Raw genomic sequence first — 27,927 nt, 5'->3', positions numbered from 1 at the left:
ATCATGTGAGTTTACGTAATAGAGGGACAGAGAGAGGGAGACAAAGAAAGAGCTTTAATAATTCAATAAATGCTCGAGTTACAGGCATGCATGATGCCTCTTCTTGCCAGGCTCTCTAGCCAACCTAGCTATTCATACTCCTATATTTGTTACATTTAAAGACAAGCATGGTTTTTGAAGGTTTTCCAAAAGATGCACTGAAGGATATCCCTGTGGGGTTAGTACACATTGTCAATACATAGACAGCCCTTACCCAGAGCCACAATTTTGGGAGCTGCACAATGGTCTCATCTCGCCCACTGAATAGGACAGTTGTACTTTGCGGTTTGGCCAATTCTCTGCTCATCACTGAGCTTGTGCCCCAATGAGACGATCAGGGTTGACTAGATTAACATTTCCGCACACTGTACCACCCTCTAGACTGGGTAAGTAAACCACATAAAAGAAGCAAAACCACAACCTACAGATTGCATGCTTATACACATGGCATGGTTAGCATCTAAAGGATATGCAACTGCATTTAGATCTATACACCTCCCTAGTGGCAGTGGCAAGCAGAATTTTAGCATTTAGGCTGGCACTATACCGCAATTTTGGCCACGAAAGAGTTCATTTGGGCAAAGCTACATCGCAGCACAACACCATGGGATTACTTCAGGAATGGCAAGGTCTGCAACAACCACGTTGCAAAAAATTCAAGCGGTTCTGATTTTTAGCGACTTGCTTAACTCCATTCACCTGCATTACGCTGCGATGTAGTAGTGGCACAAAGTGAAATTTGGCCATGCAGTCTGTGTTATGGCTAAAGATGCCACCTAACTTCAACCTTAAAGGGGTTGTCCACCTTTGGGGACATTTGTTTCTTCTTAAATGCATGCAATTGGGACTAGAAGTAATTTTTGCAATTGAGTTTCCTTAAAAATTTTGCACCATTTGCCTGCTATAGCTGCTGTACTACATTGTCTATTGCTGGCTGCAGAATTAGTTATTGAGGTTGGCCACATTATCTTTCTTTTCTCAAATTTGTTGGGGACATGATTTTGTGGCACTTACAATTATATAGTTTGACAAAGTAATGGAGGGGAGATATGTGTCAGTGAGGTTGTTAGCTTCAGTGATATGAACCTGGGAGAATGCTCCAGCACAATAAGTGCTGAGAGGGGTTAATCGGCCATGTTAAGGGCTCAGTTTAATGAATATTGAAGAGTAAGTTGGAGGCTGTTCTCCATTTCTCCACCCCAGGGTGTGGTTTATAAGGTAAATAGTTAATCTTCTGAATCATTCAGTGTTCGGTGTCTCTGGAGTGTGCTCATGTGAAAGAGAGCTGAATCTTGTGCTTGTTTCCTGAGCAGGTGGATCCCTGTCGCAACACAGACTGTGCCTTTTGTTATGTTTCCTGACAGGCCAGAAAGGCCATGTTTATTTTCCTAGCTCTGCACTGGTTTATGTAATACATTTAATAAATAAGTGAAAGATTTAACCCCTTCCCGACCTTTGACGCATACGCTGCGTCATGAAAGTCTGTGCCAATCCGACCTATGACGCAGCGTATGCGTCATGGAATGATCGCGTCCCTGCAGATCGGGTGAAGGGGTTAACTCCCATTTTACCCGATCTGCAGAGACAGGGGGAGTGGTGCTTCAGCCCAGGGGGGGTGGCTTCACCCCCCCGTGGCTACGATCGCTCTGATTGGCTGTTGAAAGTGAAACTGCCAATCAGAGCGATTTGTAATATTTCACCTAAAAAAATGGTGAAATATTACAATCCAGCCATGGCCAATGCTGCAATATCATCGGCCATGGCTGGAAATACTTAAGTGACCCCCCCCACACCCACCGATCGCCCCCCCAGTCCTCCGTTATGGGGTCCGGTCCCCTCCGTCCGCCTGCCGGCTCCCCCGTCCTCCTGTCCGCTCCCTCCTTGTTTGAATTCACCCCCCCTCTGGTCCGATCACCCCCCCTGTGCTCCAATCCACCCCCCCACCACCCCTTCATACTTACCGATCCTCCCGGTGTCCGTACGTCTCCTCGCTGGGCGCCGCCATCTTCCAATATGGCGGGCGCATGCTCAGTGCGCCCGCCGAATCTGCCAGCCGGCAGATTCCTTACAAGTACATTTTGATCGCTGTGGTAGGTTCTATCACAGCGATCAAAATAAAAAAAATAATAAATACCCCCCCCTTTATCACCCCCATAGGTAGGGAGAATAATAAAATAAAGAAAATATTTTATTTTTTTTTTCGTTTTCCACTAGGGTTAGGGTTAGAACTAGGGTTAGGGTTAGAACTAGGGGTAGGGTTAGGGGTAGGGTTAGGGTTACGGGTAGGGTTAGGGGTAGGGTTAGGGTTATGGCATGTGCGGATTTGGCTGTGGATCCGCAGCGGATTGGCCGCGGATCCGCAGCGGATTTGGCTGCGGATCCGCAGCGGATTGGCCGCTGCGAATTCTTTGCAGTTTTCCATCAGGTTTACAGCACCATGTACACCTATGGAAAACCAAATCCACTGTGCCCATGGTGCGGAAAATTCCGTGCAGAAACGCTGCGTTGTATTTTCTGCAGCATGTCAATTCTTTGTGCGGATTCCGCAGCGTTTTACACCTGTTCCTCAATAGGAATCCGCAGGTGAAATCCGCACAAAAAAACACTGGAAATCTGCTGTAAATCTGCAGGTAAAACGCAGTGCCTTTTACCTGCGGATTTTTCAAAAATCGTGCGGAAAAATCTCACACGAATCCGCAACGTGGGCACATAGCCTTAGGGTTAGGGTTGGAATTAGAGTTAGGGTACCGTCTCACAGTGGCACTTTGATCGCTACGACGGTACGATCCGTGACGTTCCAGCGATATCCATACGATATCGCTGTGTCTGACACGCAGCAGCGATCAGGGACCCTGCTGAGAATCGTACGTCGTAGCAGATCAGATTTGGAACTTTCTTTCGTCGCTGGATCTCCCGCTGTCATCGCTGGATCGTTGTGACAGCGATCCAGCGATGCGTTCGCTTGTAACCAGGGTAAACATCGGGTTACTAAGCGCAGGGCCGCGCTTAGTAACCCGATGTTTACCGTGGTTACCAGCGTAAAAGTAAAAAAAATAAAACCGTACATACTCACATTTCGGTGTCCTTCAGGTCCCTTGCCGTCTGCTTCCCGCTCTGACTGTCTGCCGGCCGGAAAGTGAGAGCACAGCACAGCAGTGACGTCACCGCTGCGCTCTGCTCTCACTGTACGGCGGCACTCAGTCAGAGCGGGAAGCAGACGGCAAGGGACCTGAAGGACACCGAAATGTGAGTATGTACGTTTTTTTTTTTTTTACTTTTACACTGGTAACCACGGTAAACATCGGGTTACTAAGCGCGGCCCTGCGCTTAGTAACCCGATGTTTACCCTGGTTACCCGGGACCTTGGCATCGTTGGTCGCTGGAGAGCGGTCTGTGTGACAGCTCCCCAGCGACCACACAACGACTTTCCAACGATCACGGCCAGGTCGTATCGCTGGTCGTGAACGTTGGTAAATCGTTATGTGAGACGGTACCCTTAGGGTTGGAATTAGGGCTAGGGTTGGAAATAGGGTTAAGATTAGGCTTGTGGTTAGGGTTAAGGATAGGGTTAGGGTTGTGTTGGGGTTACAGTTGTGGGTAGGGTTGGGATTAGGGTTAGGATTAGGGTTGGATTTAGGGTAACGGGTGTGTTGGGGTTAGGGTTGTGGTTAGGGGTGTGTTGGGGTTAGGGTTGTGATTAGGGTTATGGCTACAGTTGGGATTAGGGTTAGGGGTGTGTTGGGGTTAGTGTTGAAGTTAGAATTGAGGGGTTTCCACTGTTTAGGCACATCAGGGGTCTCCAAACGCAACATGGCGCCACCATTGATACCAGCCAATCTTGCGTTCAAAAAGTCAAATGGTGCGCCCTCCCTTCCAAGCCCCGACGTGCGCCCAAACAGTGGTTTACCCCCACATATGTGATACCAGCGTACTCAGGACAAACTGGGCAACAACTATTGGGGTCCAATTTCTCCTGTTACCCTTGCAAAAATAAAAAATTACTTGCTAAAACATAATTTTTGAGGAAAGAACAATTATTTTTTATTTTCATGACTCTACGTTATAAACTTATGTGAAGCACTTGGGGGTTGAAAGTGCTCACCACACATCTAGATAAGATCCTTTTGGGGTCTAGTTTCCAAAATGGGGTCACTTGTGGGGTGTTTCTACTGTTTAGGCACATCAGGGGCTCTGCAAATGCAACGTGACGCCCGCAGACCATTCCATCAAAGTCTGCATTTCAAATGTCAATACTTCCCTTCCAAGCCCTGACGTGCGCCCAAACAGTGGTTTACCCCCACATATGGGGTACCAGCATACTCACAACAAACTGGGCAACAAATATTGGGGTCCAATTTCTCCTGCTACCCTTGAGAAAAAAAAATTGCTTGCTAAAACATCTTTTTTGAGGACAGAAAAATGATTTTTAATTTTCACGGCTCTGCGTTGTAAACTTCTGTGAAGCACTTGGGGGTTGAACGTGCTCACCACACATCTAGATAAGTTCTTTGGGGGGTCTAGTTTCCAAAATGGGGTCACTTAGGGGGGGTTTCTACTGTTTAGGCACATCAGGGGCTCTGCAAATGCAACGTGACGCCCGCAGACCATTCCATCAAAGTCTGCATTTCAAATGTCACTACTTCCCTTCCGAGCCCTGACGTGCGCCCAAACAGTGGTTTACCCCCACATATGAGGTATCAGCGTACTCACAGCAAACTGGGCAACAAATATTGGGGTCCAATTTCTCCTGTTACCCTTGTGAAAATAAACAATTGCTTGCTAAAACATCTTTTTTGAGGAAAGAAAAATGATTTTTTATTTTCACGGCTCTGCATTGTAAACTTCTGTGAAGCACTTGGGGGTTGAACGTGCTCACCACACATCTAGATAAGTTCCTTGGGGGGTCTAGTTTCCAAAATGGGGTCACTTGTGGGGGGTTTCTACTGTTTAGGCACATCAGGGGCTCTGCAAACGTAACATGATTCCCGCAGACCATTCCATCAAAGTCTGCATTCCAAATCATCACTACTTCCCTTCCGAGCCCCGGCATGTGCCCAAACAGTGGTTTACCCCCACATATGGGGTATCAGCGTACTCAGGACAAACTGGACAACAACTTTTGGGGTCCAATTTCTCCTGTTACCCTTGGGAAAATAAAAAATTGTGGGTTAAAAAATCATTTTTGAGGAAAGAAAAATAATTTTTTATTTTCATGGCTCTGCGTTATAAACTTCTGTGAAGCACTTGGGGGTTCAAAGTGCTCACCACACATCTAGATTAGTTCCTTGGGAGGTCTAGTTTCCAAAATGGGGTCACTTGTGCAGGAGCTCCAATGTTTAGGCACACAGGGGCTCTCCAAACGCGACATGGTGTCCGCTAATGATTGAAGCTAATTTTCCATTCAAAAAGCCAAATGGCGTGCCTTCCCTTCCGAGCCCTGCCGTGCGCCCAAACAGTGGTTTACCCCCACATATGGGGTATCATCGTACTCAGGACAAACTGGACAACAACATTTGGGGTCCAATTTCTCCTATTATCCTTGGGAAAATAAAAAACTCCGGGCTAAAATTCATTTTTGAGGAAAGAAAAATATTTTTTTTATTTTCATGGCTCTGCGTTATAAACTTCTGTGAAGCACCTGGGGGTTTTAAGTGCTCACTATGCATCTAGATTAGTTTCTTGGGGGGTCTAGTTTCCAAAATGGGGTCACTTGTAGGGGAGCTCCAATGTTTAGGCACACAGGGGCTCTCCAAACGCGACATGGTGTCCACTAACGATTGGAGCTAATTTTCCATTCAAAAAGTCAAATGGCGCGCCTTCCCTTCCGAGCCTTGCCGTGCACCCAAACAGTGGTTTACCCCCACATATGAGGTATCGGCGTACTCAGGAGAAATTGCCCAACAAATTTTAGGATCCATTTTATCCTGTTGCCCATGTGAAAATGAAAAAATTGAGGCTAAAAGAAATTTTGTGTGAAAAAAAGTACTTTTTCATTTTTACGGATTAATTTGTGAAGCACCTGGGGGTTTAAAGTGCTCACTATGCTTCTAGATAAGTTCCTTGGGGGGTCTAGTTTCCAAAATGGGGTCACTTGTGGGGGAGCTCCAATGTTTAGGCACACGGGGGCTCTCCAAACGCGACATGGTGTCCGCTAAAGATTGGAGCCAGTTTTTCATTCAAAAAGTCAAATGGCGCTCCTTCCCTTCCGAGCCCTGCCGTGCGCCCAAACAGTGGTTTACCCCCACATATGAGGTATCAGCGTACTCAGGACAAATTGGACAACAACATTCGTGGTCCAGTTTCTCCTTTTACCCTTGGGAAAATAAAAAAATTGTTGCGAAAAGATCATTTTTGTGACTAAAAAGTTAAATGTTAATTTTTCCCCTCCATGTTGCTTCTGCTGCTGTGAAACACCTGAAGGGTTAATAAACTTCTTGAATGTGGTTTTGAGCACCTTGAGGGGTGCAGTTTTTAGAATGGTGTCACTTTTGGGTATTTTCAGCCATATAGAACCCTCAAACTGACTTCAAATGTGAGGTGGTCCCTAAAAAAAATGGTTTTGTAAATTTTGTTGTAAAAATGAGAAATCACTGGTCAAATTTTAACCCTTATAACTTCCTAGCAAAAAAAAATTTTTTCACAAATAAACTCAGAAATTATCGACCTAAATTTACCACTAACATGAAGCCCAATATGTCACGAAAAAACAATCTCAGAACCGCAAGGATCCGTTGAAGCGTTCCTGAGTTATTACCTCATAAAGGGACACTGGTCAGAATTGCAAAAAATGGCAAGGTCATTAAGGCCAAAATAGGCTGGGTCATGAAGGGGTTAAAGAGACAGCGTTGCTGTGTCTACGTCTGTGAGCAGCGGAGTGAGCCGATCTACCACAATATGACAGCTTCTCCTCCTGTGCCTGTTAGTGCAACTTTCCTCACAGACAGCACAGCTCTCCAGTCCAAACAATGGCTGCTACTGAAGGAGCATGTGACCAGACCTGTACATCAGCCGCCTCCAATAGAAAAGCAGTTTTCTCATGTGGCGCTTTTAATTGGACAAGGCTGATGGAGAGGTCTGGTCACATGTTCCTCCATCAGCAGCCATTTTATGGACACAGGAGCTGTGCAGTATTTGGAAACTGTACTAACAAGAACAGGGAAAGAACTTGTTATATGATCTGTATAATATCAAGTGCCACAAAATCATGTCCCAAAACATCTGAGAAAATAAAAATAATGTGGCCAACCCCCGGTAACTCCTTCTGGCGCCAACAATAGACAAGAGAGGCTATAGAAGGCAAATGGTGCAAAAAAGTTTAATGAAACCCAATTGCAAAAATGATTTTCTCCTAATGTCCTGGGCCAGTTTGCACCTGCACCCATTTTCTATCTAGTTTATCTATTTACTATAACAATTCCACTTTTTCTAATCAGCTGCATTGTCCTTCAAAATAATCTATAATCTTCAGCCGATCTCCTCTGTATAAAAGTTGTATATACTGTAGTACATACAATACCATAGTCAAGAGGTGAACTCCCTATTTCCACTCTTATGCTCCTCCATTCAATGCCATGCGTCCTACAACTGCCCTTCTATTCTTTCAGTGGGATTGCACTGATCATTTTATATCAGATGATCTTTCTATAGGATTTTGTTTATTAAAGAAATCTATTCCTTTTGTCCCATTGCACGACAATGAGTGGCTAGAACTGGATTGTTTTTCCTGCTTTGAGAGGCAGCCTTTTCACTAAATGCATCCTATCACTGGATTTCAATCTATTAATACTGCACTCATGCTGTTCTTATTGTATACAGCTTCTTTTAGCGCCCCCACAATAGTACATATAGGGTAATATGTAATGAAAGCTGCCACCTGGGCTAACATTTAGAGACAGAATGCTGCTAAAATATTACTTTTTTTTCAGTTACGTACATTAACTACTTCATGACCTGTGGATTTACCCTTTGCGACCATCCGGAGGGCTCCTTCCACAGCGTTTCTGAATGCATTAAAAACGACACGTATTTCAAGTGTTTACTACAAGCGCTTTCATTCTATTTTTTTATGAGTGTGTTTGGTGCTTTGTTTTTTATTATATTTTTTTCATATTTCAAGTCCCATAGAGAAGGCTGTGGGAGATGCTGCATTTGGAGAACACAGCAACATCCCTAAAACCGACTTTACACTAATTTTATGGTGCAGAAAATCATGATTATTGAAAACACAGCAAAATGGTGTGTGACTTGTTGTCATTCCCAAACTCCAGTCCCAGTGGCCCCCATCAGATCATTAGTATTAGGGTAGCTTCACACTAGCGTTCGGCAGGGCTGTGGATGGCAGCCTTCTTCCTCCGTTAAGCCCCGCCCACTGCCGCACCTCTTCCTTCAGCTCCGCCTACGTCTGCATGTGTCCTGCGTACCCTATCTTTAACATTGGGTACGCAGGCCATGCGGATGTATGCGGATGCCTTCTCATGCGTCGTTTTGACGCTGTGCCGACCGCAACAAAATGCAACATGTTGCGTTCGACGCAGGTCAGCGCAGCGTCAAGATGATGCATGCGGAGACATCCACATACATCCGCATGGCCTGCGTACCCAATGTTAAAGATATGTATGCAAAGGAAAAAAGGGAAGGGGAAAAAATTCAGCTCACCAGTTTGAAACAGAAGTCCTTGTGTGCAAGTTTGCTCAGGATCAAAAGTCTTGATTGACTCAGAATGAAATTCATGCAAGGAGGTGCCTGGATCAGAGGCGTTGTCCACAACAGAAAAAAAAGGAGGAAGTAAATCTCTAGCATGAAACGTGGATAAAAGTTCAATTTATTTAGACAAATCCATTAAAATCCTTGTTTCATAGTGGTACAGCAAATGATGGGGCACATGATACGACCAACGCGTTTTGACTTGTTAAGGTCTTAATCATGGTCTACAAGGATTTTAATGGATTTATCTAAATAAATTGAACTTTTATCCAAGTTTCACGCTGGAGATTTACTTTCTCCTTTTTTTTTTCAATGTTAAAGATAGGTACGCAGGACGCAGGCAGATGTAGGCGGAGCTTAAGGAAGAGGTGCAGCAGTGGGCGGGGCTTAACGGAGGAAGAAGGCTTTCACCTGCAGCCCTGCCGAACACAAGTCTGAAACCAGCCTAATAGAGGTGATGGAATTATTATCAAGGCATCAGAAATGGCCACAGGTTCTCTCTACTGTAAGGGTATGTGCACACGTTCAGGTTTTTTTCGTGTTAAAAACGCTATAAAAACTCATTAAAAATGCATACATTATGCATCCTATCATTTAGAATGCATTCTGCATGTTTTGTGCACATGGTGCATCGCGGTAAAAAAAGCAGCATGTTCATTAATTGTGTTTTTTTCACGTTTTTCCCGCTATTCTATGCATTGGGAAAAAACGCACAAAAAACGCACAAAAAATGCGTCCAAAACGCGGTAAAAACGCATGCAGATTTCTGGCAGAAATGTCTGGTTTTTGTCAGGAAAATTTCTGCCAGAAATCCTGACGTGTACACATAGCCCAATACTAAGAGAATCTTGAAAACATGATCTGTTGGGGGCCGTGAGGACTGGAGATTGGGAAACAGTGGTTTAATCAAATGAAAAATGTAAAGCACCCTTACACCCAGGTACCAAAAAGTGACTATGTGTCATGTATAGTCAGTCACCCTACCTGGTGCCCTCTTGCTACCACCTCAGCTGTACCACTGCAGTGGCAAAGGTAGGCGTGTTATAGGGATTCTGTCATGGCCAGACGCACTATTACCTGCAGAAATAGTGCTAGTCTGCTAGTAAATAACGTTTAAATTCTATTAAGCCGACATACTGGAGCAGCGGCTACAGGACGAAAATAAGGAGTTATTTTAACTGCAGTAGCTCGCTTCCAGTTGGGGTGGTGCAGAAAACAATAAGCCCATGTGCACATGTTGCTTATTTCATCAGTTTTTTACCTCAATATTTATAAGACAAAACCAGGAGTGGAAAAATCAGAGGAAAAGTATAATAGAAACATATGCACCACTTCTGGATTTATCTCCCACTCCTGGTTTTGGCTTACAAATACTGAGGTAAAAACGCACCAAATACGCAATGTGTGCATGTGGCCTTAAAGTCACTACTCACTACACTGTGAAAGTGGGCACTGGTGCAGCGTGCAAAGCAGGCTATCAATCAATTATACGGCTGTATGTATCTTTAGGGAAAAAGCCTTTTTGGACATGACAGGTTCCCTTTAAGCCTGAAACACACCTCTACAGTACCAGGTACAGTAGGGCAGACTTTGTGGGCGTAAAATGGAGGTCACCGGTTAGACTGATTATACATGACAAATGTATAGCCAATTTTCAGTGACAGGCTGAAGGTTCGCTTTAATATGGGACAGACCCAATCATTGTACCTAGTTACATTTTGTGTTATATATGACAGACAGTGATAACTTCCTGTCTTCATGAGCTCGGCACTATAAATATCCACATACAATACACTTGCTGATCTTTTTAGTCACATGTATTGGCCCTATGGGTGCAGTCTCCCATATCGAAACATGTGCAGACCCTTGTATCATCCCCTCTGTATTACATATACCTATTGCCATGCATCAGCCCTGGTATTGCAATCGTCTTATGTATGTTTTATAGTATATACTTCACAAATCTCCCCGTCTGTATTACATATACTTTGTTGCCAATTTTCAGCCTTGGCTTTACAGTCTCCTATGTCTCTCATTCTGTACTACTTACACCTGATGCCATGATCCAGGCCTGGAATTGCAGATTACCATTTTATGTGCAACCCCTTATATTTCCCCCTATATTATATACACCTGCTGGCATGCTGAAGCTCTGGTATTGCAGTCTCTCGTCTCCCATTATATATACAGATCACATATCTCCCCCTCTGTATTATATACACCCACTCCAGCCCTGGTATTGTACTCGCATACATGACTCATTATATACAGTTCACATATCTCCCTCTCTGTATTACATACACCTGCTGCCATGCTCCAGATTTCATTCTGCAGGCTCTTATAATATATATGTGTATATATATATATATATATATATATATATATATATATATATATATATATACTGCTGTCATGCTATAGATTTGATTGTTCAGTGTCTTGTAGTGTGTGTATATATACATATATAATGTACTAGCTGAAGAGCCCGGCGTTGCCCAGGCATAGTAACTAACTGTGGTTAGTTATAGCACCTCAATACTCTTATTTTCCCATCACTCCTCTCATTTTCCCCTCACTCCTCTCATTTTCCCCCCCTAACACCTGTCATTTTGACATCACACCTGTCAGTTTCCCCTCAGTATATACCTGTATGTCATCTCCCCTGTATATACCTGTATGTCATCTCCTCCTGTATATAGTATATACCTGTATGTCATCTCCTCCTGTATATAGTGTATACCTGAATGTCATCTCCTCCTGTATATAGTATATACCTGTATGTCATCTCCTCCTGTATATAGTATATACAGTGCCTTGCGAAAGTATTCGGCCCCCTGGAACTTTTCAACCTTTTCCCACATATCATTCTTCAAACATAAAGATACCAAATTTAATTTTTTGGTGAAGAATCAACAAGTGGAACACAATTGTGAAGTTGAACGAAATTTATTGGTTATTTTACATTTTTGTGGAAATTCAAAAACTGAAAAGTGGGGCGTGCAATACTATTCGGCCCCTTTACTTTCAGTGCAGCAAACTCACTCCAGAAGTTCATTGTGGATCTCTGAATGATCCAATGTTGTCCTAAATGCCTAATGATGCTAAATATAATCCACCTGTGTGTAATCAAGTCTCCGTATAAATGCACCTGCTCTGTGATCGTCTCAGGGTTCTGATTGGAGCACAGAGAGCATCATGAAGACCAAGGAACACAACAGGCAGGTCCGTGATACTGTTGTGGAGAAGTTTAAAGCCGGATTTGGATACAAAATGATTTCCAAAACTTTAACCATCTCAAGGAGCACTGTGAAAGCGATCATATTGAAATGGAAGGCGTATCATACCACTGCAAATCTATCAAGACCCGGCCGTCCCTCTAAACTTTCATCTCAAACGAGGAGAAGACTGATCAGAGATGCAGCCAAGAGGCCCATGATCACTCTGGATGAACTGTAGAGATCTACAGCTGAGGTGGGACAGTCTGTCCATAGGACAACAATCAGTCGTAACCTGCACAAATCTGGCCTTTATGGAAGAGTGGCAAGAAGAAAGCTATTTCTCAAAGATATCCATAAAAAGTGTCGTTTAAAGTTTGCAACAAGCCACCTGGAAGACACACCAAACATGTGGAAGAATGTGCTCTGGTCAGATGAAACCAAAATTGAACTTTTGGCAACAATGCCAAACGATATGTTTGGCATAAAGGCAACACAGCTCATCACCCTGAACACACCATCCCCACTGTCAAACATGGTGGTGGCAGCATCATGGTTTGGGCCTGCTTTTCTTCAGCAGGGACAACGAAGATGGTTAAAATTGATGGGAAGATGGATGGAGCCAAATACAGGACCAATCTTGAAGAAAACCTGTTGGGAGTCTGCGAAAGACATGAGACTGAGATGGAGATTTGTCTTCCAACAACACAATGATCCCAAACATAAAGCAAAATCTACAATGGAACGGTTCGCAAATAAACGTATCCAGGTGTTAGAATGGCCAAGTCAAAGTCCAGACCTCAATCCAATCGAGAATTTGTGGAAAGAGCTGAAAACTGCTGTTCACAAATGATCTCCATCTAACCTCACTGAGCTCGAGCTGTTTGCCAAGGAAGAATGGGCAAGAATTTTAGTCTCTCGATGTACAAAACTGAGAGACATACCCCAAGCGACTTGCAGCTGTAATCGCAGCAAAAGGTGACGCAACAAAGTATTAAGTTAAAGGGGCCGAATAATATTGCACGCCCCACTATTCAGTTTTTGAATTTCCACAAAAATTTAAAATAACCAATAAATTTTGTTCAACTTCACAATTGTGTTCCATTTATTGTTGATTCTTCACCTATAATTTACATTTGGTGTCTTTATGTTTGAAACATGATATGTGGGAAAAGGTTGAAAAGTTCCAGGGGGCTGAATACTTTTGCAAGGCACTGTACCTGTGTCATCTCCTCCTATATATAGTATATACCTATGTGTCATCTCCTCCTGTATATACCTGTATGTCATCTCCTCCTATATATAGTATACACCTGTATGTCATCTGCTCCTGTAGATAGTATATACCTGTGTCATCTCCTCCTGTGTATAGTATACATTTGTATGTCATCTCCTCCTATATATAGTATACACCTGTATGTCATCTGCTCCTATATATAGTATATACCTGTATGTCATCTCCTCCTGTACATAGTATATACCTGTGTCATCTCCTCCTGTATATAGCATATACCTACGTGTCATCTCCTCCTGTATATAGTATACACCTGTATGTCATTTCCTCCTATATATAGTATATACCTGTATGTCATCTCCTCCTGTATAGTATACACCTGTATGTCATCTGCTCCTGTATATAGTATATAACTGTATGTCATCTTCACTATATATAGTATATACCTGTATGTCATCTCCCCTGTATATAGTATGTACCTGTATGTCATCTCCTCCTGTATATAGTATATACCTGTATGTCATCTCATCATATATATAGTACACACCTGTGTCATCTGCTCCTGTATATAGTATACAACTGTATGTCATCTCCCCTGTATATAGTATATACCTGTATGTCATCTCCTCCTGTATATAGTATATACCTGTATGTCATCTCCTCCTGTATATAGTATGTACTTGTGTCATCTGCTCCTGTATATAGTATATATCTGTATGTCATCTCCTCCTGTATATAGTATATACCTGTGTGTCATCTCCTGTATATAGTACTGTATGTACTTGTGTTATCTGCTCCTGTATACAGTATATACCTGTATGTCATCTCCTCCTGTATATTGTATATACCTGTATGTCATCTCCTCCTGTATATAGTATGTACCTGTGTGTCATCTACTCCTGTATATACCTGTATGTCATCTCCTACTGTATATAGTATATACCTGTATGTCAATAAATCCTGTATATAGTATGTACCTGTGTGTCATCTTCTCCTGTATTAGACCTCGTTCACACGTTATTTGGTCAGTATTTTTACCTCAGTATTTGTAAGCTAAAACTTGGAGTAAAACAATCAGAGGAAAAGTTTATTAGAAACATGTCACTACTTCTGTATTTTTCTCCAACTCGTTGTTTTGACTTATAAATACTGAGGTAAAATGTCATCTCCCTGTATATAAACCTATACACAAACAGGCCTAAACTGTGGCGCTTCCCACACCAATACACAATCCAAGCAGAAAAAGATGGGGAGCATATGCAAATAATAAAATTTCAATGACTTTATTAATGATGATATACAAAAAAAGAAAGAAAATAATAAGATTTAAAAAATGAAGATACAAATGCACAATATAACTGCCCAGCCGGGTAGTAAATCCCTATATATAAGTTAAATGTCTCAACAATTTGCCAGTCATATGGCTAAGGTATCAAAGATTAGGGTTATACTTCATATAGTTATATACGGTAACCATATTACTCGGGAACACATATATTCAATACCTTAAGGTGGCCAATCCCAGCCTACATCCTTACTTCTTAGGTGTTCCCAAAATATTATTTAATATATTACCCTAATTTTTAAACTAAATAAGAGACTTAAAGTTGACGCAAACATTCAAAAAATGTCCAACAGAAAGACTGCTATGTTTACATTTCTCCTCAATAAAAAAGGTTCCACTATATTGCTATAAGATATTCAGAGTACATGCCATAAATATAATCTCTCAGGTAAAGTGCTTAGTGCTTAATCAAAATTTCACATAAGCTATATTTTACATGTATACTTAAATGAGTAAGATGAAGTTCTCAAATATAGCAGTCATAGCAATGGTCACACCTAAAAGGGAGGAGATCAGTTTAAGTTTGCATAAATGAAAGGGGTGTACGACCTGGTTAAGCAGCGTGGGTCCCCCAAGTGCACTAAGCACTTTACCTGAGAGATTATATTTATGGCATGTACTCTGAATATCTTATAGCAATATAGTGGAACCTTTTTTATTGAGGAGAAATGTAAACATAGCAGTCTTTCTGTTGGACATTTTTTGAATGTTTGCATCAACTTTAAGTCTCTTATTTAGTTTAAAAATTAGGGTAATATATTAAATAATATTTTGGGAACACCTAAGAAGTAAGGATGTAGGCTGGGATTGGCCACCTTAAGGTATTGAATATATGTGTTCCCGAGTAATATGGTTACCGTATATAACTATATGAAGTATAACCCTAATCTTTGATACCTTAGCCATATGACTGGCAAATTGTTGAGACATTTAACTTATATATAGGGATTTACTACCCGGCTGGGCAGTTATATTGTGCATTTGTATCTTCATTTTTTAAATCTTATTATTTTCTTTCTTTTTTTGTATATCATCATTAATAAAGTCATTGAAATTTTATTATTGGCATATGCTCACCATCTTTTTCTGCTTGGATTGTGTCCTCCTGTATATAGTATATACCTGTATGTCATCTCCTCCTGTATCGTTATAATAGATGAATGTGGATAAAATCCGCGCTGCTGCGACAAATGATGGATCCAAATATAGTTATAAGATGTGGTTTATATACAGTTAGGTCCATATATATTTGGACACAGACAACATTTTTCTAATTTTGGTTATAGACATTACCACAATGAATTTTAAACAAAACAATTCCGATGCAGTTGAAGTTCAGACTTTCAGCTTTCATTTGGGGGTATCCACATTAAAATTGGATGAAGGGTTTAGGAGTTTCAGCTCCTTAACATGTGCCTCCCTGTTTTTAAAGGGACCAAAAGTAATTGGACAGATTAAATAATTTTAAAGAAAATGTTCATTTCTAGTACTTGGTTGAAAACCCTTTGTTGGCAATGACTGCCTGAAGTCTTGAACTCATGGACATCACCAGACGCTGTGTTTCCTCCTTTTTGATGCTCTGCCAGGCCTTCACTGCAGTGGTTTTCAGTTGCTGTTTGTTTGTGGGCCTTTCTGTCTGAAGTTTAGTCTTTAACAAGTGAAATGCATGCTCAATTGGGTTGAGATCAGGTGACTGACTTGGCCATTCAAGAATATTCCACTTCTTTGCTTTAATAGACTCCTGGGTTGCTTTGGCTTCATGTTTTGGGTCATTATCCATCTGTAGTATGAAACGACGACCAATCAGTTTTGCTGCATTTGGCTGGATCTGAGCACACAGTATGTCTCTGAATACCTCAGAATTCATTCGGCTGCTTCTGTCCTGTGTCATATCATCAATAAACACTAGTGACCCAGTACCACTGGCAGCCATGCATGCCCAAGCCATCACACTGCCTCCGCCGTGTTTTACAGATGATGTGGTATGCTTTGGATCATGAGCTGTACCACTCCTTCGCCATACTTTTCTCTTTCCATCATTCTGGTAGAGGTTGATCTTGGTTTCATCTGTCCAAAGAATGTTCCTCCAGAACTGTGCTGGCTTTTTTAGTTGTTTTTTTTAGCAAAGTCCAGTCTAGCCTTTTTATTCTTGATGCTTATGAGTGGCTTGCACCGTGCAGTGAACCCTCTGTATTTACTTTCATGCAGTCTTCTCTTTATGGTAGATTTGGATATAGATATGCCGACCTCCTGGAGAGTGTTGTTCACTTGGTTGGCTGTTGTGAAGGGGTTTCTCTTCACCATGGAGATTATTCTGCGATCATCCACCACTGTTGTCTTCCGTGGGCGCCCAGGTCTTTTTGCATTGATGAGTTCACCAGTGCTTTCTTTCTTTCTCAGGATGTACCAAACTGTAGATTTTGCCACTCCTAATATTGTAGCAATTTCTCGGATGGGTTTTTTCTGTTTTCGCAGCTTAAGGATGGCTTGTTTCACCTGCATGGAGAGCTCCTTTGACCGCAAGTTTACTTCACAGCAAAACCTTCCAAATGCAAGCACCACACCTCAAATCAACTCCAGGCCTTTTATCTGCTTAATTGAGAATGACATAACGAAGGGATTGCCCACACCTGTCCATGAAATAGCCTTGGAGTCAATTGTCCAATTACTTTTGGTCCCTTTAAAAACAGGGTGGCACATGTTAAGGAGCTGAAACTCCTAAACCCTTCATCCAATTTTAATGTGGATACCCTCAAATGAAAGCTGAAAGTCTGAACTTCAACTGCATCTGAATTGTTTTGTTTAAAATTCATTGTGGTAATGTCTATAACCAAAACTAGAAAAATGTTGTCTCTGTCCAAATATATATGGACCTAACTGTATACCTTTCTGTGGAAACATCCTGAAGAAGCCATGAGCTTCGAAACGCGTTGAATAAACCACCCGAACATCTTATAACTATATTTGGATCCATCATTTGTCGCAGCAGCGCGGATTTTATCCACATTCATCTATTATAACGATTCTGAGAGGTCGCAACGCCGACCTGTGGATCTGCAGCAGCTGACAACTACACGCTCTTACCTTGTACCACCAGGTGAGCAGTTCTCTCATAATTGATTGGAAACAATCCTGGGGATAAGACCCTATTTGCGCTTTTTTGTCTCCTACCTTTCTATACTAGCAATCTCCTCCTGTATATAGTATATACCTGTGTGTCATCTACTCCTGTATTAGACCTCGTTCACACATTATTTGGTCAGTATTTTTACCTCAGTATTTGTAAGCTAAAACTTGGAGTAAAACAATCAGAGGAATAGTTTATTAGAAACACGTCACCACTTCTGTATTTCTCTCCCATTCGTGGCTTTGGCTTATAAATGCTGAGGTAAAATACTGACCAAATACTGAACATGTGAATGTGGCCTTATACACAGCCTCCACCTCCAGCGCTTCAATCTTCTCTATACACAGCCTCATACTGCAGCAGCACCTCACTTCTCTCATTTTCTCTCAAATAATTGGCCAGATTATCAGCTCTGAGATTTGTGGTTGGGGTCTGCACTCTTGGATTAAGGAGGGGATGCAAAGTGTCAAAGAGAGTTTAGGATTGTTTGATAGTGAGGTGATAAGGGTGTTGAAGTATGTTTGTTTGGAGAGGTGATGGGCAGAGTTGTATGTTTTAAGCATAAACTTATAATTGATCAACTCTTTGGCCAGATTGAATTTTCTCCACAGACGTTCAGCGCACCTGGAGCTCCGCTGTAGGAAATGTTTTTGCAGCCTGTGTCAGGGTTGTCACTGTCTGTGCCAAGTTGTTATATGTATAGGAGGTGCAACTTCATCCTGGGCACTTTGCAGTGTTAATTAATGGTGTGTATATTTCTATAAGTATGGAAAGTGGGGGTGTCCTGAGTGGGATGACAGTACTTAACAGAGAATGAAAGAAGGTTGTGGTCAGAGAACGGGAGAGGGTAGTTGGTAAAATCATACACTGAGCAGAGCCGGGAGGCCAGGTCCAGGGCATTTCCATCTTCATGCGTAGGAGAGTTAGTAAGCTGCAAAAGGCCAAAGGAGGAGGTTAGAGATAAAAGGTGAGTGGCAGATGGGGAGAGGGGTAAACCAATGGGGATGTTAAAGTCTCCCATGATGAAGGTGGGGATGTCATAAGATAGAAAATGTAGAAGCCAGGTGGCAAAGTGATCAAGGAACTGAATGGAGGGGCCCGGGAAGACTATACATAACCGCCACTTGCAGGGAGAAGGGGATGTAGAGTCTGACAGCATGTACCTCAAAAAATGGGAAGATAAATGAGGGTAGAGATATGGTACAGAGGTCTATGTGTATATAGTAAAGGGGTGTGTGTATGTGGTCCAGAGGTGTATGTATATATGGTCCAGAGGTGTATGTGTATATAGTAGAGGTGTGTGTATACCATATACACCTCTGTACTATATACACATGCACCTCTGTACTATATACACCTCTATACCATATACACATACACCTCTGTACTATATACACATACACCTCTGTACTATATACACCTCTATAGCACATACACATCTGTACTGTATACACCTCTATACCATATACATACATCTCTGCACTATATACACCTCCGTACTATATAAACATACCTCTGTAATATATACACATACACCACTGTACTATATACATACACCTTTGTACAATATACACATACACCTCTGTACTATATACACACTCATCTGTACCATATACTCATACACCTCTGTACCATATACACATCTGTACCATATATACATACACCTCTGTACCATATATACATATACCTCTGTACCATATACACCTCTGTACGATATATACATACACCTCTGTACCATATACACATCTGTACCATATATACATACACCTCTGTACCATATACACATCTGTACCATATATACATATACCTCTGTACCATATACACCTCTGTACCATATATACATACACCTCTGTACCATATACACCTCTGTACGATATATACATACACCTCTGTACCATATACACTTCTGTACCATATATACATACACCTCTGTACTATACACATCTGTACCATATATACATACACCTCTGTACCATATACACCTCTGTACGCTATATACCTGCTGGCATGCTTTGGCACTAACATTAGTGACTACTATAGCTTTGAGTGTACTGTCTCCTGGATCTCCCCCTCTGCATTACATACAGGTGCTGCCATGTTCCAGCCCTGGTATTGCAGTCTCCAATATTTCCTAGTGTGGTTGTGTATATACATGCAGTGGGTGATAGCTATACAGACAGTATCTATCAATATACAGTATATTCCCATGCAGGGGGTGATTATAAACACAGTGTAGTGTACACATATATACAGGGGGTGATACACACACACAGACAAGTCCCCTCTGTATCACACACACCCGCTGCCATGCTCCAGCCCTGGCATTGCAGTGTACGATCAGGGTGCCAGTCACACTGTTCTCCTCCATGAGGTGCAGGAGACTTCTCCCCTCCCGCCCTTTCTGACTGGCCATAGTCCTATGGCTGCTGCCGGCGCTGTGGCCGGTTGCCGTGGTATTAGCCGTGGTATTAGCCGTGGCTGCAGTGTCCCCCTGCTCTGCCGCCTCCATGCTCTCCCTCAGGCATGGCGCCCCTGCTCCCTGCAGCTCTCCCCTGTATTACATGCAGTGTGTGCTGTCTCTCACCCCCTCTCTCCCCCTCTCTCTATTAGATGCAGTCTCTCCGCTCCTCCCCCTCTCCTGCTCATGTTGTGTCTCCGGTTCCTGAGCTCCCGGAGCGGACCGGACCCCCCTCACCCAGCCCCCCCAAGGGGCCCCCGAGGGATCTCGGGGCTCCCCGCACTCTCCGCTCCTCTCCCGGGGGAGACCCAAAGACCCCGGAGCCATTGGGACAGTCCCCCCGAAGAGGGAGAAGCCCCGTCACCAGGGACAGACACCCCGACATCATCAGAGACTCCCCAGACTCAGACAGCGGAGAGGAGCCCGGCATCGGGGACACCGAGAACGGAGAGCACGGAGCCGCTGGCACGCAGAAATTCCGCTCCTCCATTGACATTGATCCCCCGACTGGCGGCACAGGCTCCCCGATTCCAGACACCGCCGACCCCACCGGAGACAGCCCGACCAGCAACTCCCCTACAAGTGACAGAGATCCCAGCACAGACTCGGCGCAGCACGCTGCCCGCGACCCCCCGGGGAGAGACCGAGGCAGAGACCCCCCTGGCTCAGACAGAGACCCACCCGGCCGGCGGATGGAAGAGACATCGGGGAACGCGGTGATCATCAGGATCGGCATCCCGGACCTGCAGCAAACGGTGAGCCGGGGGGACAGTGTGTGCGGGTACGTGTGTGTGTACGGTGTGTGAGTGTGTACGTTGTGTGCTCTGCATGTGTGTACGGTGTGTGCGCTGCATGTGTGTACGGTGTGTGCTGCATGTGTGTACGGTGTGTGAGAGTGTACGGTGTGTGCTCTGCATGTGTGTGTACGGTGTGTGCGCTGCATGTGTGTGAGTGTGTACGGTGTGTGAGTGTGTACGGTGTGTGCTCTGCATGTGTGTGTACGGTGTGTGCGCTGCATGTGTGTGTACGGTGTGTGCTGCATGTGTGTGTACGGTGTGTGCGCTGCATGTGTGTACGGTGTGTGAGAGTGTACGGTGTGTGCTCTGCATGTGTGTGTACGGTGTGTGCGCTGCATGTGTGTACGGTGTGTGCTGCATGTGTGTGTACGGTGTGTGCGCTGCATGTGTGTACGGTGTGTGAGTGTGTACGGTGTGTGCTCTGCATGTGTGTGTACGGTGTGTGCTCTGCATGTGTGTGTACGGTGTGTGCTCTGCATGTGTGTGTACGGTGTGTGCTCTGCATGTGTGTGTACGGTGTGTGCGCTGCATGTGTGTGTACGGTGTGTGCTGCATGTGTGTGTGTACGGTGTGTGCTCTGCATGTGTGTGTACGGTGTGTGCGCTGCATGTGTGTGTACGGTGTGTGCTGCATGTGTGTGTACCGTGTGTGCGCTGCATGTGTGTGTACGGTGTGTGCTCTGCATGTGTGTACGGTGTGTGAGTGTGTACGGTGTGTGCTCTGCATGTGTGTACGGTGTGTGAGTGTACGGTGTGTGCTCTGCATGTGTGTACGGTGTGTGAGTGTGTACGGTGTGTGCTCTGCATGTGTGTACGGTGTGTGACTGTGTACGGTGTGTGCTCTGCATGTGTGTACGGTGTGTAAGTGTGTACGGTGTGTGCTCTGCATGTGTGTACGGTGTGTGAGTGTGTACGGTGTGTGCTCTGCATGTGTGTACGGTGTGTGAGTGTGTACGGTGTGTGCTCTGCATGTGTGTACGGTGTGTGCTCTGCATGTGTGTACGGTGTGTGCTCTGCATGTGTGTACGGTGTGTGCTCTGCATGTGTGTACGGTGTGTGCGCTGCATGTGTGTGTGTACGGTGTGTGCGCTGCATGTGTGTACGGTGTGTGCTCTGCATGTGTGTACGGTGTGTGCTCTGCATGTGTGTACGGTGTGTGCTCTGCATGTGTGTACGGTGTGTGCGCTGCATGTGTGTGTGTACGGTGTGTGCGCTGCATGTGTGTACGGTGTGTGAGTGTGTACGGTGTGTGCGCTGCATGTGTGTGTACGGTGTGTGCTCTGCATGTGTGTACGGTGTGTGCGCTGCATGTGTGTGTACGGTGTGTGCTCTGCATGTGTGTACGGTGTGTGCGCTGCATGTGTGTGTACGGTGTGTGCGCTGCATGTGTGTGTACGGTGTGTGCGCTGCGTGTGTGTACGGTGTGTGAGTGTGTACGGTGTGTGCTCTGCATGTGTGTACGGTGTGTGCTCTGCATGTGTGTACGGTGTGTGCGCTGCATGTGTGTGTGTACGGTGTGTGCGCTGCATGTGTGTACGGTGTGTGAGTGTGTACGGTGTGTGCGCTGCATGTGTGTGTACGGTGTGTGCTCTGCATGTGTGTACGGTGTGTGCGCTGCATGTGTGTGTACGGTGTGTGCGCTGCGTGTGTGTACGGTGTGTGAGTGTGTACGGTGTGTGCGCTGCATGTGTGTGTACGGTGTGTGAGTGTGTACGGTGTGTGCGCTGCATGTGTGTGTACGGTGTGTGCGTTGCATGTGTGTGTACGGTGTGTGCGCTGCATGTGTGTGTACGGTGTGTACGGTGTGTGCGCTGCATGTGTGTACGGTGTGTGCGCAGCATGTGTGTGTACGGTGTGTGAGTGTGTACGGTGTGTGCGCTGCATGTGTGTACGTGTGTGTGTTCTCCATGTATGTGAGTGTGTACTATGTATATGTGTGTTCCATGTATACATGTGGGTGCTGCCTGCTCCCCTGTGCACCCTGTGTGACTGCATCTGTGCTGAATCTATACTGTGTGTGGCATGTAGTGTACATACACCTGCGATCATATAGTAAGCAAGGTGTCTGAGGCTACGTTCACATTAGCATTGTGCGGCGCAGCTTCGGGCGCAGCCGCGGCGACGCATGCGTCATGCGCCCCTATATTTAACATGGGGGGCGCATGGACATGCATTGTCTTGCGTTTTGTGACGCATGCGTCATTTTGACGCAACTGTCAGGGCGCAGAGGACGCTGCATGATGCAGTTTTTTCTGCGCCAAAAATCATGCAAAAAATGAACGCATGCGTCACAAAACGCTGCGATGTGCATGCGCTTTGCATGCGTTGTGCGTTGCTTCGCCGACGCTGCGCCGCACAACGCAAATGTGAACGTAGCCTCAGCAGATCCATCCATCCATCCATCCATTGATTGTGTATTAGCCTCTACACTGTATAATAATTGTTATGAATTTGTATAGGTGTACACAAATACATTATATATATATATATATATATATATATATATATATATATATAGATAGATACAGGGGATGCTGGAGTATAGTGTGTGCGGCAGTATAGTGGGTGCTGGGGTATATTAGGTGATAGGTGCTGAGTACTGTGGGTGTTGGGTGCTGAGTTCAGTGGGTGTTGGGTGCTGAGTACAGTGGGTGTTGGGTGCTGAGTACAGTGGGTGCTGAGTACAGTGGGTGTTGGGTGCTGATTACAGTGGATGGCGGGTGCTGAGTACAGTGGATGGCGGGTGCTGAGTACAGTGGATGGCAGGTGCTGAGTACAGTGGGTGTTGGGTGCTGAGTACAGTGGGTGTTGGGTGCTGAGTACAGTAGATGGTGGGTGATGAGTAGAGTGGGTGCTGAGTACAGTGGATGGTGGGTGCTGAGTACAGTGGGTATTGGGTGATGAGTATAGTAGATGGTGGGTGATGAGTACAGTGGGTGCTGAGTACAGTAGGTGTTGGGTGCTGAGTACAGTGGATGGCGGGTGCTGAGTACAGTGGATGGCGGGTGCTGAGTACAGTGGATGGCGGGTGCTGAGTGCAGTGGGTGCTGAGTACAGTGGGTGTTGGGTGCTGAGTACAGTGGATGACGGGTGCTGAGTACAGTGGGTGTTGGGTGCAGTGGACGGCGGGTGCTGAGTACAGTGGGTGCTGAGTACAGTGGGTGTTCGGTGCTGAGTACAGTGGATGGCGGGTGCTGAGTACAGTGGATGGCGGGTGCTGAGTACAGTGGATGGCGGGTGCTGAGTGCAGTGGGTGCTGAGTACAGTGGGTGTTGGGTGCTGAGTACAGTGGATGACGGGTGCTGAGTACAGTGGGTGTTGGGTGCAGTGGACGGCGGGTGCTGAGTACAGTGGGTGCTGAGTACAGTGGGTGTTCGGTGCTGAGTACAGTGGATGGCGGGTGCTGAGTGCAGTGGGTGCTGAGTACAGTGGGTGTTGGGTGCTGAGTACAGTGGATGACGGGTGCTGAGTACAGTGGGTGTTGGGTGCAGTGGATGGCGGGTGCTGAGTACAGTGGGTGTTCGGTGCTGAGTACAGTGGATGGCGGGTCCTGGAGTTTGCATTGCCTGTCCTCAGGTCCTCTGTGAATGACTAGTGCAGTAGTTGGCAGCAGCTGGTGAAGTTCAGTAGTAGATTGGAGCGCTGTGCCAGCATAGTGCAGAGGATGTGTGCTCCAGGCCGGTACACTCACTATATAATGATGATCCCTAGGAGGTGGCACCCACATCATACATGGCACACATCCTGGCATGTGATGGACTAGTAGGGGTGTGACCAGCTGGCAGTGACCACCCGGTGCCATCCATGGTGATAGAGGCAGTGTCAGCCTTGGCTCTTGCAGTAAATTGCTGCATCGCTTTTGCTGGAGAGGGTGACAGTATTCTGCTGTAGCTCGCACTGATTTACTGTAATGCTTGCAGTTGACTACTAATACCAGGATGGCATGAGCCAGACGACGCTGTGATCTGCAGGGCTGCTAGAGACACCATGTAGGTGGCAGTGGTGTCATTTCCCTAAGCTGTGGCCTGGCTCTGCAGGTATATGTGGATCACACACCATGCAGTGTGAGGTGGGAACGCTTCACTGTGATCCTGCATGTAGATGGCAGTGCATGGCAGGACAGCTTTGTACCAGGATACTGTCAGGGACTGCTCATATGTGATGCTGTAGATGGCAGTGCTACCCTTAGTACCATGGACAGCAGTGGTAGCAGTAACACTACACTATAGATGGCAGTGTTTCAATGTGATTATACGGAACAGTACTATAGATAGCCAGACTGCTTAAAATTAAATTTTTTACTGTATGATCCGCAATATGAGACGTGAATGTTACCCAGGGGTATTGTCCATCCCAAGTAAGGCTGGGGTTACTTTGGCCTCAGGAATTCTGTTTTTACTAGATCCTTGCCTGAGACTGCGATTTATCCCTTTTGCAGCAGATCCTGATGGATCCCATTGACTTATGATGGGTCTGCAAGGCATCCATTAATTCACAAGGCAGAATAGCACTCAGACCCACTATTCTCACCATCAGGGGCAAATGAAAGGGAACCTGTAGGCACCTTTTCACATACGGAAATTGTGGTTTATTGTGCAAATAGTGGCATACTCATGAGAAATGTAGTGTACAAGTCATACGAAAATTAGGCTGGAAGTGCACTGGGAAGGAGGAGTCTAAGTGCAGTGACGCCCCCAGTGCACTTCCAGCCTGATTTGCATATGACTTGTACACTAGATTTCTCATGACTGGCACTTGAGATCTACAACAGCGGTATCATTGTCACTGGAGGACGAGGCCTTGTACAGTCATACTTCTATTCCCAAACATAAACATGGGTTGACATGTTCCATTAAAGGGGTTGGTCACTATTTTTTTTATTGATGGTGTATACTTGGAATAGACTTGGCATTTATTTCCATACACCATCTTAATTATGTATGTGATGCAGTGCAAGTGCATGAAAATACATACTACCTTCGTCTTTCCCAGTTTCCAGCCCTGCTTCGGTCTTCTTCTGGGTCATGTGACCTGAAAACAGACTGACCGGCTCACCCTAGGGTTTGTGTATGTGGAAGGAGAGTCGCTCTCTCAATTTCAGCCTATAGAGCCTTGTTTTGGTTCTCATAGACTTTATGGAAAAGGAACACTGCCACACATTGTGAGCCGGCACTGCTGAAGAGAGGTCACGTGGGGCAGAAGTGGACTGCAGTGGCACTGGAAGCTGCAGAAGACAGCGATCAGTAAGTATTTTCATACACTTTTACTATATCACATAACAAATAATAACTAAAGCCACAGTCTGGTGCCCACAGAACCTCTAGACTTCCCTTGGTGCTTTCCATAAGCCACATTAATTTCATTGGAGAGCAGCAAGTGGTCATAGGAAGAACACACAAGCGTCCTCCTGTGGGTGACAATTTCAGCCGCATTTTCACCATGCAAATCCACTGTCTGTGTTCCATGTACCCCACCCATTGGGGTTTAATCTAATAGATCTATGGACCTAATTGGGACAATACTCTAATATCGCAAGGTGTTGAAACGTCCTCTGCAAATCTGAACTGGCCTTTTGTATGATATTCTGGGTTTGTGAATCCCACCTATTGGGTTGGAATCCAATGAATATATGGTCCTAATTGACATTACCTCAACCATTTCCTCTGTGGGATATTAAGAAATGTCTGTGTTTCATGTATCCCATTGATTCAGATGGAGTTAAATGATGTTTTTTTGGTCCTGATCAGGACATAGGGTAGATGGCACCCAGGAAGAACAAGGTGACCACACGTCTTTTTGAGGATTTCTAGTTTCAAACATCTTAGTTTTGCATGCTCCAACAAACTAAATATTACTGTGGGACAAGTGGCTGGAATGACCCGTATCGGACAAGGTGACAAATTGTCCTTTGGTGGACGGTAGCCTCAATCGTCTTTCTTTGAAGTTGCCTAATCCTCCAAGTATCCCACCAATTGGGATGGAATTGTATATACTGTATCTATATGTACCTCTGATTTGGGTTGAATTGAATATATCTGATTTCCATCAATTAGGGTGGAATACATTGAGTGCTGTTATACCCCAAAACAGTCAGAACATTATGCATTGTTTGTAATTTTTAGGCAATTCACTAGGGTCGATTGTCCCCCTGAAATGAACTTGGTTGCAGGACGGTTGGGGCTTATCAATTAGTTCTCCATTAAAATTAATGCCTTAATTATTTTATTGCTAAAAAGGCACTGCTCCTTGCTCCAGCGGGTACAAGCGTTACCCTCAAAGGTTTTACTATTATTTTGTCTTGTTTGGTGCACTACACTGCATTTTTGGTTTTAATGGTGTAATAAAAGTGAAGTATTAAACGCTCTAGGTTCTGTGATGTGACAAATGTGAGCACAGCCTTACATGAGTGGTCACTGTCTGTGGAAATGAGTGGTATCTATAGAATCTGCAGTTTTTCCATACTGCTCATCAATTTCACTTGGTGCTTTCCATTACGGTGGAGCACCACCAGTGATGTATGGCCTGCTGTCCTCCATGACATGTCGTGAAATGATAGATTACACTCAGTCGCTACTGAATGCTACCATTAGAATAAAAGAGAAAATGCAATGACCACGACCTGCAATTCTGATATTGCCTTATTAGGTTTCGTTAAAGCAGCACTCCGGTTATTATTTTTATTTTTCCATCTTTTAGCAAATAGTAATGTGTATTACAATACTCAGTGGTTTCCGTCTTCTGCTATTTCCAGTGCCGCTCTGCTCCACAGTCTTCTCTGTCACTTCCTTCATCCACAGTCTTCTCTGTCACTTCCTCCCTCCACAGTCTTCTCTGTCACTTCCTCCCTCCACAGTCTTCTCTGTCACTTCCTCCCTCCACAGTCTTCTCTGACACTTCCTCCCTCCACAGTCTTCTCTGACACTTCCTCCCTCCACAGTCTTCTCTGACACTTCCTCCCTCCACAGTCTTCTCTGACACTTCCTCCCTCCACAGTCTTCTCTGACACTTCC

The 27,927-nt window shown here is 44.6% G+C and overlaps 1 protein-coding gene across 8 annotated transcripts in view; it reads left to right on the top strand.

Annotated features, from left to right (window-relative positions):
* Positions 1-27,927, top strand: part of SHANK3 (SH3 and multiple ankyrin repeat domains 3) — a 521,647-nt gene that overhangs the window by 198,019 nt on the left and 295,701 nt on the right. For all 8 annotated transcript variants that reach the window (XM_077264301.1, XM_077264298.1, XM_077264303.1 and 5 more), the window contains exon 3: positions 20,274-20,876. In XM_077264301.1, the coding sequence (XP_077120416.1) occupies positions 20,274-20,876 (603 nt within the window). The remainder of the gene's footprint in view (positions 1-20,273; positions 20,877-27,927) is intronic.

The sequence above is a fragment of the Ranitomeya variabilis genome, chromosome 5, assembly GCF_051348905.1.
Source record: "Ranitomeya variabilis isolate aRanVar5 chromosome 5, aRanVar5.hap1, whole genome shotgun sequence".
NCBI lineage: Eukaryota > Metazoa > Chordata > Amphibia > Anura > Dendrobatidae > Ranitomeya > Ranitomeya variabilis.
The sequence above is the reverse complement of the archived record's forward strand: the minus strand, read 5'-3'. Positions and strand labels throughout refer to the sequence as shown.